Source organism: Varanus komodoensis, unplaced genomic scaffold (genome assembly GCF_004798865.1).
Source record: "Varanus komodoensis strain SLA01 unplaced genomic scaffold, ASM479886v1 scaffold113, whole genome shotgun sequence".
Lineage (NCBI taxonomy): Eukaryota > Metazoa > Chordata > Lepidosauria > Squamata > Varanidae > Varanus > Varanus komodoensis.
Window position 1 is genome coordinate 196,242 of NW_025335325.1, and position 17,281 is coordinate 213,522.

The following is a 17,281-nucleotide window of genomic DNA, read 5'->3' on the forward strand; positions in this document are numbered from 1 at the left end:
AGAAAGCGAGTGAGGCACAAGGGGGTCTCCTGGGCCATCTAGTCTGACCCCAGCTCCAGCCGGCTCCGCTCAGTGAGGCACAGAAACAGAGTGAGGCAGAAGGGGCCTCCCAGGCCATCTAGTCTGACCCGGCTCTGCTCAGAAACAGAAAGCGAGTGAGGCACAAGGGGGTCTCCTGGGCCATCTAGTCTGACCCCAGCTCCAGCCGGCTCCGCTCAGTGAGACCCAGAAACAGAGTGAGGCAGAAGGGGCCTCCCAGACCATCTAGTCTGACCCGGCTCTGCTCAGAAACAGAAAGCTAGTGAGGCACAAGGGGGTCTCCTGGGCCATCTAGTCTGACCCCAGCTCCAGCCGGCTCCACTCAGAGAAACACAGAAACAGAGTGAGGCAGAAGGGGCCTCCCAAGCCATCTAGTCTGACCCGGCTCTGCTCAGAAACAGAAAGCGAGTGAGGCACAAGGGGGTCTCCTGGGCCATCTAGTCTGACCCCAGCTCCAGCCGGCTCCACTCGGAGAAACACAGAAACAGAGTGAGGCAGAAGGGGGTCTCCCAGGCCATCTAGTCTGACCCCCGGCTCCAGCCGGCTCCATTCGTGATATGTCCATCATGCACATGCCTATCCTACCCTTGAACACCCTCCCCGATTGGGCCTCAACCACCTCCTGTGGAAGCCCATACCACACCCTTGGCATCCTAACCGTCAGGAAGCACTTCCTGTATGGACAAAAATTCTTTGAAAGTAGATTTTGCAGGCACTTTTATATAGCAGCAACCTTCCTGCATTGATCTATTTCTCTTTCTAGTCTGGGATGTCTATTCCTGACAATCCCTTCCACACCTTGCCCCTCCTGAAGAGGAGCAGTCGGTTCCTCCCTTTCCCTTTCTCCCGGTGGGGCCTCTATTTTTCCGGTCTGGCCCACCTCCCAGGTTCCCCTGAGGATGAGCAGGGGGCACATAGGGAGGGAGCAAGTTCTCAAGAGGGTCCTATGGCTTAGAATTAATTTCCGCCCTCTTCTCCTTGGGTTTGAGGGGGTACAAACTAGTCGTAACCGCCTGGATCCAGCAGTCAGCATATTCTGATTCCTCCTTTGAAAACGGGTTTTAATCTTCACATAGGTCACTAAAGTCAGGCACAGCCGTCCTTCATCTGATCCAAACTTGGGCCAGAAGATGGCTGGAGGCCTTATGCTCTCCTCAGTCCAAACAAAACAACAGTATTTCACCATTTTCTCCCTGGCCTTCCCAGGATTGTATGGCAGATCATCCCAATGAGACAACAACCGTCCCAGTGGACTAGGAGGGGCAATTTTCTGCGGGGTTTCCTCCCCCCCACCTTTCCCTTCCTCCTCCTTCCTTAGTTTCGCCTTAGAGTTTCCCATGGTCACTCTTCCCGAGGCCTCCCAGACCTCCAATCAGCCAGCAGTGGTTCGTCCCCGCAGACTCTGTGCTCGCCGATGACCCTTTTCTTTCCCGAGGCTTCCAAGCAGTCAATTGAGACACTGCTTCGTCCTTCTCCGGCCGTCCTCCTCGCGGAGGATAGGAACCGCGGATCCGGACTCCACACTCGCTCCGTACTCCTTTGTACGTCTCAATCACTCTCTCAAGCCTCACACAGGGGGTTCGTCCTCCTTCCCCGGAGGTTTCCTCCCCACAGTTCACCACCCAGGTAGTCCTGGGAGTCCCGCTCGCTTCTTACCTTGGTCCGTGCCTGACGACCACGGTGCTGGCTCCTATCCGTCGGTCCATCCCACCAACAGAGCCCCGTCCCAGCCGCTTCTCTTTGTCCCCGTATTATGTCCAAAATGTCAATGGGGCAGCACCCAGGTGATCCCTCCACCTGACCTAGGCCGCTGCAATCGGCAGGACGAGTCTCCCTGGTGCGGGCTGGAGAAATACTCACCTGGGACGAGCCCCCATCCCGGACGAGCCCCCAGTTGTAAGGAGTAAATCCCGGTAGTGACGATACGGAGGCGAAGTACCAAGCGGTCCAGTTGAATTCGTTCTTGCAAGAGCGGGCCCCGCCACACAGGCAGGGTGCCGTTTACACACAAGAGGTTGCTTTTTATTCCCTTTTCCCGGCTCACAGACCCTTCTTCTTTTCTCCCATTGGCTTCTACGAAGAAGTTGCAATCTTCTCCGTCCACCTACATCATACTACTCCTCGATATGTTCCCCCTCCTGCTCATACACCCCATGTTCATGCTAATGAGCCCATTACCTAGGAGAGGGGTGCCCGTTACTATTCATGAACCTATTAAGCGTACGCAGTACCTTCTAAAAGTTCAACAGGCCGGAGCGGCCTTGCAGCTTCTTACTCGACGCCAACTTGCTTCTTAAATATTGTGGGAGGATGAGCTAGGAAGAACAGCTTTTCCTCCAGGCTCATTACGGCCAGTTGTAAAAGGCAATCAATTTCCTGCTCTCCTCCACTGAAGGTAACAGTTTTACCACTGCCCCCCAATTTTACCCTCTCTGGTATTTTTCAGGACTTTGATGTAACAAACACTATTACTTTTAGTACGACTATTTGCATGGTTCTATCCTCAGGCCTTTTGGCCTTAAGGGCCTTCGATGATCCTACCCTAGCCCTGTATTTCACCCTTTCTTTGGTTTTCCCCTTACCACTTAGTAACAGTCATATTTCATTTCTCACATTCAGAACCTTGATGTGAGAAATACTATGCTACTCTTTCTCTTGTGCTCAAACTTAGCTATACTACATACTATTAGCCCACCTTTGTTTGCTTACAGTAGCAACTAATTCAACTCTGTCTACTTCCTTCTACTTCCTATTTACAAATGGCTCCTCACTCTGGCTTTTGGCAGTTCATCCTTGCCTCAGGTATCACCTTTCTGCTTAGTAACGGAAATCTTCCCTCTCTCACAAGGCCCCATAGGAAAAGCCCCGTAGCCCCTGTCCAGGCGGGAGCGGGGAGGCAAAGGGGACGATCCTGGTGGCCTCCTGGGACAAGTCAGTGGGATCTCCAAAGGAAGCGGATGGGGGGGGGACCTGAACCCGGGTTGAGAATCAAAGCAGCAAGAAGCATGATGAATTGGCGCAGAAACTTCGGGATGAGACACATGGGAAGAATAAAGGATCCTTTCTGTAAACTTGCAAAAGGAAAAGATTAACAGTATGTGAATGGATCCACCATGGATCTGGACATCATGCTTGTGACGTGGGGTATAGAATGTGTGTTTTCTATACCACTTGTGCAATCCTGATTGGGGACACCCAATTCCCCTCCATCTCCACGCATTCAGAAGTGCACTCGAATAAAATTGGTTTTGGCGCTAAGTTCTGTCTCAGGCTCCTGCTTGCTCCAGCTGTTTTCTGAGTCTGGGAACATCTGTGATCCTGAGAATTCCCAACATCTGGAAAACATCAGGACACACTGAAGGCTTGAGTGACAGGTGGCAAATAAAACCATCCGGAATTACAGAATTCTAGCAGGTTTCAATGGATCATTTTGGGTGGATTCATTCATTTACTTTTCTCCCATCCTATACAATCCATTTGTGCCAGGATGGCTTACAATCTAGACAAGCCATTAATTAATCTGGTGTTATTATATTCTCAGTTAATAATTAATAATTAATAATTCAGCTAAGCTATTAACTCAGTTAATTGTTAATTTACATTATGAATGAACAGAGAAAACCAGTGGATCATTAGAACAGCCTGGGGCTGACCCCCACCCCAGGAACTAGGAAGGAAAAACCTGCAAATGGGGATGGGGGAGGCCAGGCCAGGCAGCCCAATCTAAAAAGAAACGTCAAACAAGTGTCAGAAAATCCCGGAGTTTCAATTCGTGAGGTGGATATAAAACTCGGGTTAGTGGGAAAGATCAAGCATTCAGACCATCTGTGGCTTTATTGTTTGGCCCAGGTTCCCACGGTAAACTCACGATAATGCATTACCAGGCAGGCAGAGGTAAACTCGCTGCAAGGTTTGAAATACAACTACAAGGTATTTTATACCTTCCCAGTCACGTACACAGGTACAGAGCAATAGGTGACAGAAGGCAGAGATTACAATAAGATTCTGAGGTCATCTCATACAGAATAGATAAAGGAATGTCAGTCAATCATACAGTAACAATGAGATTACAATATTTCTAATGGCAGTGCATTGACACTTTAGTTGAGTAACTTGAACCCATCTCTGGGTCTGCTTAGACATGTAAATTTGAGCTACTGGGAAACGATGAATGGAGTAATAAGCTCATCTAGACTCAGAACCTAAGTAATGCATCCGCACCGCACCGTTCTGAATGGCCAGGGCACAAGGAGCCCTCTGGGCTAGCAAAAGACACTTCCTGGTAAACGGAATTCCAACAATGATGATTTAATCATTGTGAAGGTATATAATGTATATCTGGATTAAATGGCCTGTCTACTGTAGCTTACAGCTAAAGGTGAGAGAAAGGAGCGGGGGAGGAATGCCATTTTAAACAGGGACTTAGCTTGGAAAGCTGGTGCTTTTGAGAAAGAGTACAGGACTGATTCCACAATGCAAAAGCACACAGAAGCAATGTTTTTCTGACAGGATTTATCCAAATTTCATTTATTATGTATTTATTTAGAAGGCTTCCATGCCGCCCCATTCACCGAAGACTCGGGGCGGCTCACAATAATAAATAAATCAGAACAGTATAAAACAATATGAGTCAACCTGGCCCGAAAAATAAAATAAATAAATAGTATGAACAATTAAAATAGCGTTTGAATAAAAAGGTCTTCACCTGGCGCCAAAAAACAAATAACGACGGCGCCAGGCGGACCTCTCTGGGGAGCGCATTCCATAGGTGGGGCGCCACCGCAGAGAAGGCCCTCCTCTGGGTACCTCTGGGTACTCACCCTCCTAATTATTATTATTATTATTATTATTATTATAACATTTCTATGCCGCCCCTTGCCGAAACCTCGGGGCGGCTTACAACACGATAAAATACAATGAAATACAATAGCACATAATAAATTACCATTAAATACAAAGTACAAAAAAAATACATTGGTTTACAAATATAAGATTAACATTATCAGTATAACTTAAGTAAATAAAAATATAGGAGGAGAAAGAGAAGGAAGAAGAAGTTGCCCTGGCCAGATCATATGTTTTAACAATTCAAATGATGTTTAAGTAAAAAGGTCTTTACCTGGCGCTGAAAAACCAGTAACGACGGTGCCAGGCGGACCTCTTTGGGGAGTGAATTCCATAGGTTGGGCGCCACCGCAGAGAAAGCCCTCCTCCGAGTATTTACTCTCCTAATTTCTTTCGTGGAGGGTTCCCGGAGAAGGGACTCTCCCGCAGATCTCAAAGGGCGGTCGGGCATATACGGACGTAAGCGCTCGTTCAGGTAGCCAGGACCCAAGCCGTTTAATATCAATCACAGAGGGTTCCCGGAGCAGGGCCTCTCCCGCTGATCTCAGGGGTCGGCCGGGCGGGTGGGTGGGCATATATGGACACAAAAAAGGCATGGGGACAGTGGAGGAAAAAAACCAGCAGAGCTGTCAGCAGAGCTTGATTCAAGGCTTGCAAGGATGCTTGGAGAATAGCTTTGGTCGTGTGAATGCATTTATAGTGTACTGTGAGAGATGTCCTTGTAGAACGGCGAATTCCCCCTGGAGACCTCCATCGGAAGAGGGGAAGCCGCGCTGGCTGTACGTCATGTCCCAATCTGCAGCCCCCTTGACCGAAAGAACCATCTTCTCTGGACAAGACAACGTCTGGAGGCCCCAAAATGGCGGCTCCGGCGGACTACGGGCAAGGCGGCGGTGCGCCTACATTCCCCAGGGTGCCCCGCGACGGGCCCGGATTGGCCGCGCGCGGGACTCCGCCTCCCGTGGTGCCCCGCGCGAGCGCCGCCGCCTCCTCGCCGCGGCTGGGCTCGCGCCGCCGCCATTTTGTGCCACCCCTCCCCTCAGGTTTGAATGAGGAGCCGCAGCCGCCGCCGCCATGTCCTCCGCCGCCGCCGCTCCGCCTCCCGCCGTCCCGCCGGGCCCCCCGCGCTCGGGTGCGGCCGCCTCCTCCTCCTCGGCGGGGACTCCGCTGTCGCCGACGCGCCTGTCCCGCCTGCAGGAGAAGGAGGAGCTGCGGCACCTCAACGACCGCCTGGCCCACTACATCGAGCGCGTGCGTGCGCTGGAGCTCGAGAACGACCGGCTGCTGCTGCGCGTATCGGAGAAGGAGGAGGTGGTCACGCGCGAGGTGAGCGGGCGGGGCGGCCGACCCCGCCGGGGCGTTGTGTGGTGGGGGATGATGGGCTCGGTGGTCTTCCGGAAGGGCCTCCCTCGGGGGTGGGAGCAGGGCGGCCGGGTCGTCGGCTGTGCCCCGAGGGCCCCACCTCGCGGGGCTGTGGTTGCCCCGTTGCCAATGGCAGCACCCCAAAGTGGGGGGCCAGGGGGAGGCCCCGGGAAGAGTTGGCCAGAGGGAGGCGACCCAGGAAGACCCCACAGCGACCCTGTCCCAGAAGGGGTAAGAACAAAAGGGGCTTCGCGTGACCCACAGCTGACAAGCCGGCCTGACTTCCAATGCAGTATCGATTATTTATTTAGAATATTTTTTTACCCCGTCCTGTGCAATTCAGTTGTCTCGGGATGGCTTGCAATAGATTTGTTTCTTTAAAATAAGAGTCCCAGAACGGCTTACGATAATAAGAACAATAAAGAAACAACGTAGAATAAAATTTTAATTTTGTATTTGTAAATCAATGTCTTTTTTTGTATTTTTATATTTAATGGTAATTTATGATGTACTATTGTATTTCAATGTATTTTATCATGTTGTAAGCCGCCCCGAGGTTTCGGCAAGGGGCGGCATAGAAATATAATAGTAATAATAATAATAACAAAAGCCAACATGCGACTATAAATATATGAAAACCAAGTTAAAATTCCTCAATCCTTAAAATAATGGGTAAAGAAAAAGGTTTTCACCTGGCACCAAAAAGAATATAAAGTCCATGCCAGGCGGACCTCTCTGAGGAATGCATTCCACAGTTGCTCTTTTACATAAATATTATATATGTGTACACACACACACACACACACAAATAGAAAAAAAAATTTTAAATATAAAGAAACAATGCAGACAATCAAAGAATACAATAAGATGAAATGCTGCTGGGGATATCCAAGTTAATAAAAGCAGATTAAAATAATTTCAGCCTTAAAACGCCTGACCAATAAAAATGATTTCACCTGGTGCCATACAATACAGTAATCAAAGGGGCAGTGGAAACTGGTTATCACCACAGTGAAAGTTGGAAATGTGCAGGGAGTGAGGACATATGTGAATCTGGAGCAGATCAGAAATAGACGTGGGAAATACCTTGTTGTTATTGATTGTTTGTATTGATTGTTTATTTAGATGACATTGTAAGCCACGTGAGACAATTGGATTGTATAGGATGGGATAAAAATATTTGAAATGTCTGCTCCTTGACAGAAGAAAGGACACTTTGAAGCTAGCAGCAGGGGAGGGGGTGCATCAATTTTTGTATTGATGCATTAGGTGTGTATTAGGTGACCTAATTGCTTACCTAGGGTATAAAACGCATGTACCGGGGTGCAACTTTTGAGGCGCTACTTTGGTTTACCCTTGCTGTTAGTTTGTTTCTTTAGAATATGTTCATTCCGTCCTATACAATTGACTTGTAACAAGATAAAATGCGACTGAGAATATTAATATTAATAAAAGCAGATTAAAATTATTTCAACTTTAAAATGTTGAACAAATTAAAAGGTCTGGCTGCATTCGGGAACAGAACTCTCCCCAGTGCCTTCTCCCTGGAGCGAGTCCTGTGTGTGCACTGGCCTCCCTTGGGGCTCTTTGTGTATTCTCGTGTGTGTGTGCGCGCGCGCGCGGGGGGGGTGGGGGCAGCTCTTGCACCACCTTCAAGGCAGGCCAGTTATTCCCTGTTGGGGAAATGGGGGAGGTGGGAAAGGATGGGGGCTTCTCTGAGGATGAGGACCCATGTGAGGTAGGATGAGGACCCATGTGAGGTAGGATGAGGACAAGTGCGTGGCTGATGAGGGAGTCCTTGTGATGAGGGGTCCTCATGATGGGGGTTCTCATGATGGGGGTTCTCATGATGAGGGGAAAAGAGTAGCAAACGGCGATAATGGCCAGCAGACGTGCTCACTCGATGAAGCTTTGGCGGCGGAAGCAGCAAGTTCAATGATCACCCTGCAAATTTAGTGGGTCTTGAAGCCCCTCGGCCTCCTTGCCGTTTCAGATGAGACTCAGGCAAAGCCTCCAGTGCCCAGATGGAGGGTAAGAGCTGCCCTGGAGGGGCCAGACCTATATGCAAGGGATGGGAGGTGGTGGATCATGGGGGTGGTATGTCTTCCTCTGATGAGGGCATTCATACACCAAATACCTTTCTGGAAAAGCCTGGGCTGTCGCTTTCATGTCCCACGTGGTTTCTGCGTTTCATTTTTACTGCGCTTTGCAAGTGAAGAAGAAACATGCTTTGTGCTGTGAACTGAAATGAGGGAATCCTGCCTGAGCTTGGACACAACATAATTTCTGAGCGATTTCCCAACCTTGTCTTTGGGAAGGCTGGCTTTGTAATGGGCCCCTGCATCTCTGTATAGCTGACTATATCCTTGACCTTTTTATTTAACCATCATTTTAAGAATTAAGGATTTTAGATGTTTAAGTTAACAGTCGCATTTTTATTTTACGCATTTTTCTTTATGAATGTGATTTATTTATTTTTTGCTATTTATTGTTTTACCATTATTGCTGATTGTACTTTTAATATGGTTGTTGTTTTTAATGTTTGTAAGCCGTCCTGAGATGTTTTATTGGGAAGGATGGGATAAAAAATGTTTTAAATAAATAAATAAAATAAAAATAATCCGTGTATAACAAAACACTTCTGCACACTGCAGACCCTGCCTGATAACAGGGTGGTCTTTTGCTAAAGTTATAATTTTGTAAGTAGACATTTCAAAAGCCCAAAGTGTGTGTGCTAGGACACAGTGCACTTGCAACTCCAAGTGGCCATTACGCACCCATATTGCTGGGAATTAGACTATAATCAAAGAGGTAGTGGCACCCTCCTTGTGGTCCCAGGATCTCTGAGCATTTGGGGAATGTTGTCAGGAAGGGTATTTCCAGATGTTGTCAGGAAGGCTTCTCAGCAGTCTTCATGGCTTCCGGGTCCCTGAACAGTGTTTTGGACATTCCATTGAGTAGCCTGCTCAAAAATGAGAATTAATGTGTGATAAACAGGGCATAATGTTCAACCTTGCTTGATTCACTCCGGCTGAGGGGACTTCTTCAGGTGTCTGACTTGAAAGAATCCGAAGAAGAAAATTAACTGTAGGAAGGGAATAAAGTCGATAAGAACATTTGCTTCACAGTCTTGTGCATCTTACAGTGAACATAGACTATTCTATTTATATATCTAGAGATTGGCCAATGCAGTCGTAAAGCACAAGAATAACTGCTTGATCAGACTAAGGAAGATCGATCTTGTTCCGTATTTGTGCTCTTAACTGTGGCTTGCTACAACCAAGCATTAGGACACATCTCCCTTCAATGTGTTGATCTGTTCATTTCGTTTTTACTTTCCCCTCTCTCTGGTATTCCAAGTCTTTTAAGTACTTACCAGCCATAATAGAATCTTCTGATCTTCTTAATCTATGACATCTAGGTTGCTTAGAATTCTTTGTGGGAGATTTACTTATTATTTATTAGCAATATTTATACCCCATCTTTTAGAAGACATCCCAGGATGGCTTACAACTTTAAAACACTTAGCTCTGGAGGCCCCTTCTGACTCGCTCTGTTTCTATGTTTTGAGTATCCATATTATAGGCTATTCACCCAAATTGTCCCAAACCTTGCAAGTACAGATACCTTTCAAGACAAATTACAGATCTTTCCTCAATATTCTGTAATATACTTAACATTTTTAGCTCTGATGTTTTGTGTCCTGTTGCTCTGCCTTGGACAACAGATGACCTTGCTTAACTTCCCTTTTGTTAGGATCTCTCATGGCCTTGGCTTCCTTTCTTCCTGGTTTTAGTGAAGTGGCATGTTTTAGCTAGAAGATGAACCATTTCCAAGGGTTTCACTTTTGTGGCTCTTGCAATCTAATTTTCTGTTCATGTCTGTGCATGTTCTACTCTTCTTCTGTGTAACCTGCCTAAGAGCTAGGGACGCTTTCCATTTCATTGGCTAGCCTTGAATTGTGCCATGAGAACTTAACCCTAACCCTGCCTTTCAGGGTTGTTAGAACATTTATCAAGCTATTGTGTGACATGCTTTTCCTAAGTTGCCCAAAGATTTATGTGTAAATGCCAAGCATTGTTATTAAAGGGCCACAGACTTTCTAAAAAAAAGTAGCATATGCAAAGTGCCTTCACAACATGCACCAGACCTGAAGACATGTGGGTTTCCTTCTATTTTCAGCAATAATTGTGAACAAATTGTTCAGCACATCTGTATCGAGAGCATCCTACCTTTCACACAGTTTTGAGGCCTTTTTTGTCTGGCAGAAAGAATGAGGCATTGATGAGGAGGCTGGAAAGGCCCACTGCTGCTGCATGAGAACTTAAGAAGCTTCACCTTTTTCCTGTTGTGTCTTCTGCTTCTGTGTCGAGTGATGAGACAGAGGAAGGCTAAATGATAGCGGCCTCCTACCAGCTTTAAGAACTGTTTCACTTCTGGTGTCTTTGGCATGTCCAGCTCCCCAGAGGCCGCTTTTGGCACCTGATTCTTTTCTCATTGCAGGTGACTGGCATCAAGGCCCTCTATGAGTCGGAGCTGGCTGATGCCCGGAGAGTTCTCGATGAAACAGCCAGAGAGCGGGCAAAGCTCCAGATCGAAATCGGAAAACTGCGGGCGGAACTTGATGAGCTCTGTAAGAGGTAAGAGAAACTGTCCCATGCTGAGGGAACCCGTCTCAGTCAAGCAGGGCTGTAAAAGTCTTTTCGGTGTTTCCCAAGACCAGCTTGGCCCTCACTCTGCCTGACGTGCTCTGTCCTTGAGGGCCAGCTCTGATATAATGGCCTTCAACGTTCCGGATCGTGAGAGAGGAAAAAGCAGGCTAGCAGACTTGGCCTTGTATCTGTCATCTCAGTCCTTTTTCTTCAAGGCAGGGATGTTGGGCCTTAACTACATGCTATGCACATATATGGGTAACATGATTCCTAGCAGCTGAATTTTTTACAGCAGGGGCTGGGGATGGACTATTAGTCTAGGTGATCCCTGCTGGCCTGTGTTTCCCCACCTTCTTTGATCTGGGAGAAGGGATTTCAAACAAAAAACAGTTTAAAACTTTCCATCGATCTGGACCATTTTTCAGAGCAAGTGAGGGGAGGGCTAAAAATGAAAACTTACCCTTCTTCTACTGCTTTTAGGCTTCTTAGAAGTTTTCATTGTCACCTAAGAGCAGAGGTGGAGTTACATGGGGGCGTGTGAGTAGGTTCCAGGCAGCCTGTCAGCCCTTACATGCTTTGTTGCTGTTATGTGCTATCACAGGTTATCTTGGACTTACGGTAACTCTATGAATTAACGCCCTCCAAAATGTCCTGCCTGTGACAGTCCTGCTCAGCCCTTCTAGGTGCAAGTCTGTAGCTTCCTTTGTGGATTCAGCTGATCCCATAATTGAACTTCCCTTTCTTTTTCTACTGGCTTCAACTTTCCTTAACAAGATCGTCCAGTCCAGTGACTTACATACTCACCCATTACCAATTAAATCTTAACCTGGACAGGAAGAACGGTCCTTTCCCATGAAATTCTTTGTCCCCAATTTGTGTGGGATGCCTGGAGCAGGAGAAGTTGAGCCTCCTCCCTCTGTCTGGTCATCTGTTCCAACTTGCAAATACCCGGTAGAAGCTGTTTTTATTTGGTAATGTGGCTCTTGGCAAGGTTCTCTTTCAAAGTATCGGAATAATATGAGCTCAGTACACTTGGGTTCCAACTTCTGGCAACATTCAAACACTAAACTTTCAACATTAGAGACATTCAAAAAGAAACTGGACAGCCACCTGAGTGGGATGGCATAACGTGGTGTCCTGCAACAACAGGGGTAGGACTTGAAGGCCTTCATGACCCCTTCCAACTCTACTCTTCCCATGGGTCCTCAAACTATAGCCTGTGGGACGGATCTGCCCTGCCCTGCCCTGCCATGCCCATTCACCCGGCCGGTGCCGCCGCTGCCCCCCGCCCACACGCATGCTTGCCGCGTGGGTGGGAGGTGGTGGCTTGTTCACTCAGAGGTGGTTTTGGACTCGATGGGAGATCTCCCAGTGAGTTTAAAACCATCTCCAAGCAAGCAAGCCACCGCCTGCCTCCCCCATGCACGCACGCACGCTCGCTGCCGCCGTGCAGCGTGGGCTTGAGGAGGTGGCTTGCTCGCTCGGAGATGGTTTTGGACTCACTGGGAGATCTCCCAGCGAGTGAGCTGCCGCCACGCACATCCAGCGCCACCTTGGGCCGTGCTCCCTGGCCTCTCCTCACTGGCCCACACGTGTAGCCACCACCTTTCAACTGACCCCCTGTTGAAAAAGTTTGAGGACCCCTGATCTAGGGGGTTGTACTTGAATATGGTATGAAATGGCTAAGAAAAGCTGCTCAGCGTTTTAGAGCTGAAATTGCAATATACTGGGTTGTGATGGTATTTTGTTGCTGGGGTGGAAGTCTGCAGCTTTGTTGATGTTAATCTCTGTTCATTTAAAAGCCCTAAATGAGGATTTATTTAGTTACTTGAGCACTGAATGGCTTGCTGTTGTGACTGTATAAAAAACTGCTTTCAGCAGATCCACATTTTTAGCATACCAGGGCTCAAAAGCAATATAGGAGGAGAAATGCCAAATATCTCAGTCTGTGCCTTGCACTAGCTGGTGCATAGACCAAGTCAGGGCAGGGCAGAGAGGAAGGAGCTTTTCTGTTAGTCTCTTGCGTACTACATGTGTTAAACTACTGTGTGCCTATTTATTTATTTGTGAGATTTATGTCTCATATTTTTCTTACAAAGAACTCAGAGTGGCTTACATCCTCCTCCTTCTTTCAATTTTATTACAACGACTACCCTGCAAGGTAGGGCGGGGGGGGTGTGACTGACCTCAAGTCATCCCATTGGCCCCATGGTTGGGTGGGGATGAAAACCCAGACCAACCCCCCCCCCCAGTCCCAGCCCTGCACCACATTGGCTCTCACTCTTGCTTTGGTTGCTGCTGTAATGTAAAGTCCTTCTTTTATTTCTTTATTTCAAATATTTATATCCTGTTCTATATGTGGGCCATCTCAGAATGGCTGACAAGAACCAAAAAATCAGCCCATAGTCAAAACAACAATGAACAATAATTAAAAATGTACATGAAGCAAACAGAAAGATACTGCCATTGAGAACAAAATCCAAATCAAGATCAAAATTGAAACAAAACCAAAACACTACTTTGGATAATTAAAGACTGATTAAAATTCCTGGTTATTAAAATGACAGGCAAATAAAAAGATTTTCACCTGGCACTGAAAAGCGTATGAAGTTGATGCCAGGCAAACCTCTCTGGGGAACACATTCCAGAGTCTGGGCGCCACTGCAGAAAAGGCCCTCCTCTGGGTGGAGACCGTCTTTACCTCCTTCAGGAGGGTTCCTGGAGCAGATTCTCTCCTGCTGACCTTAAGGGGCACAAGGGCTTTTAGGGAAGGAGATGTTCCTTCAGGTATCCTGGTCCCAAGCCGTTCAGTGCTTTATAGGTTAGTACCAGCACCTTGAATTGGGCCCGGATTTCAATTGGAAGCCAGTAAAGCTGGTAGAGGACTTTACTCCCTTGGGTTCGTGAGCTGCAGATGTCTTGCAGTATGGAATGGATGGAGGCCCCTTCCCCTGCTGGCTTTGAGAGACTTCCTGGTGCCTGTGTGTACAGCTGGCACCCAGCCTGTGGAAGTGCCAGTCTGTGCAAGCAGCCATTCCCCCATTAAACCATGGTGGAAGGACCCTTTAGACCTGTTAGTTTCTGCTCACTGCCCTGGGAAGCAGCTGGGGATCCGCCACTCACATATGGTGGTGACTATCCCTTCACGGGAGAAAGACTGGAGGGCTCGGCTGAACAGCAAGTTTGAAATCCGTGAAATTTGGCTAAAGGGAGTTTGTGCTCAGCTTCTTTCTTACCAGTCCTTGAAACTGCTGCCACGTACTGGGAAGGAATTGTATCCGAATATTCAAAGATCTTTATAGTTTTACTTACAGTGGTACCTCAGCTCACGAACGCCTCAGTTCATGATCAAATTGGGTCGCAAACAAAAATTTCATAAAAATTTTGACTTGGGTCATGAACTCCGCATTAGGTGGAAACCATGATTGCGGCTGTCTCCCCCCCCCCCCCCCCCGAGTGGGAAGATGCCCGTGATTGTGCTGTGGACTGAAGAGAGATGGCTGAGATTGATTAATTAATTAATTAATCAAAACATTTCTATGCCGCCCCATTCGCCGAAGCCTCGGGGCGGCTCACAACATGAAATAAAATACAAAAATAACAATATAAAAATAACAATATAAAATAAATAACAATATAAAATAAGTCGCCCTGGCCAGATAAAATAAGCAAATACTGTTAACAATTAAAATGTCGCTTAAAGCGTATATTGCATCTGTCTTTCCTGCACGAGTGCAACTGGGAACTTGTCCATCTCCCCCCCCCCGAGTACACCTGTGATCACACCTGTCTCCACCCCCAGCATGCTGGGATGACGGGCGCGATCACGGTCGTGCTGGGGGCGTGGGGAGATGGCTGCGCTTGGGGCTGGGGTGGAATGCCATGATCCTTGTTGTTCGTTGTCACTTTGCTTCACATTTTTCTGATTAAAAAAATAGTTACAGAACGGATTAATCTTATTTACATTGAACCTTATGGGGAAATTTAACTTGGCTCACAACCAGTTTGGCTCACAACCAGGGTCCTGGCACGGATTAAGTTTGTGAGCTAAGGTACCACTGTATTTATTAAAAGCTTTTCTATCCTGTCCCCTACAGAACGTCTTGGGATGGCTTACAATAAGCAATAGTTAAATTTGTTGTTTATTTATTGTTCTTAGTATTGTCAGCTGTCCTGGGATGATTTCTGTGTAGGACAGAGTAAACATATTTTAAATAAATAATAAATACTGTCCTCAGTGTTTTTGTTTTTAATAATTTTTATTAGTAATTTTGTAATTAGATTTTTTTTTGTGCTGTAAAATAGAAGAGAAAAAAGAATGAATTATACAGTAAAACCTTGGATTGCGAGCAACTCGGTCTGGGAGTGTTTTGCAAGAAGAGGAACAAATTTTTCTAAATTTTAACTTGATAAACGAGCAATGTCTTGCAGTACAAGCATTATGTGCGCTTTGCCTGCTGAGCGTCAGGTCACAACTGAGCACTGGTTCTTCTCTCTCTTGTTGCGGGTGTGAGTAGAGCAAGGCCTCCCCCACCCTGAGTGATCCTGTGATTGCACCCACCCGAGCACCCGCGTCTCCCCCCGAGCTCGCCTGCTTCAAATGTTTGTGATTAAAAAAATAAGTTACAGAATGGATTAACCATATTTACACTGTGCCTTTGATATACAAGTGCTTTGAAATTTGCTTCGATATACAAGTGCTTTGGATTACAAGCATGTTTCCAGAACGAATTATGCTTACAATCCAAGGTTTTTCTGTATATGCATCTAGATTTCTGCATATCCATCGATACATATGAAATGCATAGCAAGAAAACCATCTAGCAATTACATGTAAACCTCAACAAAAGTAGATCAGATGTCCAAGTAAATATCCATTTGAAGACGGCATCTATACAGCACCTGTTCAGAGATTGGAAATGCTATAAGATCCTCAGTTCACTGCTTTACGAGAGGTCAATGTTTATTGTTCTAATTATGTAAGGTCAGTCTCCTGGCCTTCAAACGGGCTTGGAATGGAAGACCATATATGACTAAGTCTTTATAGCTGCATGCCACCTCCAGTGTCAGAGACCTTGTGCCTGTGTATTTATTTATTAGAATATTTGTAGCCCATCCTATACGAATCGTCTCTAGACGACTTATAGTATGATAAATATCCAATAAATACAATATATGGTTATATGGTTGCTGGGGAATTTGGGCATGAGGGTGCTGTTGCATTAATGTCCTGGACGGAGGTTCCTGTGGTTGGCCACTGTCTGGACTAGATAGACCCTGGGTCTGATTCAGCTTTAGGGCTTTTCTCAAGTTCTTCTGCTAAGAGTGCCAGTGGCAACAGGGACCAATCCGAGCTCCACACAACAGACCCTGAAGCCATTCGCTGTCACTCAGGAGGCATGGAGGCCTGTGCTGAGATTGCGTCCTTTTGTTTACCTAGCTATAAAAAGAAAGATGGTGAGTGGTCCACCTCTCAAGGCCGCATCAAGGAGCTGGAGGTCCTCTTCCATCGGAGTGAAGCCGAACTCACCACCACCCTGAGCGAGAAGCAGAACCTGGAGGCCGAAGTGGCCGACCTGCGGGGACAACTGGCTAAGGTATGTGTGTGGGTGAAGATCCTGCTGGAGCCCACTGGATCAAGTTAGCTGGATTGGCAGTCTGGGGGTGTTCCTTGAATCCTGGTCTGTCCCTGGAATATCAGGTGGACTCGGTGTCCAGGAGTGCCTTTTTCCAACTGTGGAGCATTTTCCAGCTCCCTAACCCTACCTAGACAGTGGGAAACTGAAGATAGTGGGACTGCCCTTGAAGATGGTCCGGCCATTGGAATTAGGACAGAAACGGACTTTTCAGTTGGTAACTGGTCCTGCCAGAGTGACCCAATAACACCAGTGCTGAAAGAACTTCACTGGCTCTTGGTTGTGGCCCGGGCCCAATCCAAGGTGCTTCTATTGACATAGAAAGCCCTCAGTGGCTTGGGTCTGGCTATCTAAAGGACCGCCTGCACCTATATATACTTCCTGCCTCCTTAGATCAGCCCTGGAGGCCCTTCTATGAGACCCACCCCTCAGGGAGATGAGGGGGTGGCAACTAGGTGCAGGGCCTTTTCCGCTGCTGCCCCCCATCTCTGGAACTCTCCCCCTAGGGAAATTTGCCTGGCGTCATCCCAATTTTCCTTTCAGCTCCAGGCAGAGAGATATTTTTTAGGAAAATTTTTAACATTTAGCCTGAATGCTGTGACCCTTTTAAACTGATTCTAGATGTATAATTCATTATGTTTTAATTGGTTCTTAATATGTTTTGACCCTGTTAGTATGTTTTGCATTGCAAGCCACCCAGGAAGGCCACGGCAGTTATCGGCGGCCTATAAATAGATGCAAATAAAT

General features: G+C 47.1%; 1 protein-coding gene across 7 annotated transcripts in view; it reads left to right on the forward strand.

Annotated features, from left to right (window-relative positions):
- Positions 1–5,901: 5,901 nt before the first annotated feature.
- The window catches only part of LMNB2 (lamin B2), a 28,874-nt gene continuing 17,494 nt past the window's right edge, over positions 5,902–17,281 (forward strand). For 5 of the 7 annotated variants that reach the window (XR_006413799.1, XR_006413801.1, XR_006413800.1 and 2 more), the window contains exons 1-3: positions 5,902–6,210; positions 10,750–10,886; positions 16,339–16,495. Coding sequence is in view for 1 of the 7 variants with exons in the window: in XM_044421011.1 (XP_044276946.1) it covers positions 5,959–6,210; positions 10,750–10,886; positions 16,339–16,495 (546 nt within the window). In the remaining 6 variants the exon portion in view is untranslated. Of the gene's footprint in view, positions 6,211–6,231; positions 6,478–10,749; positions 10,887–16,338; positions 16,496–17,281 lie in introns of those variants that run through there. The other 2 variants (XR_006413803.1, XR_006413804.1) reach the window with 2 other exon arrangements.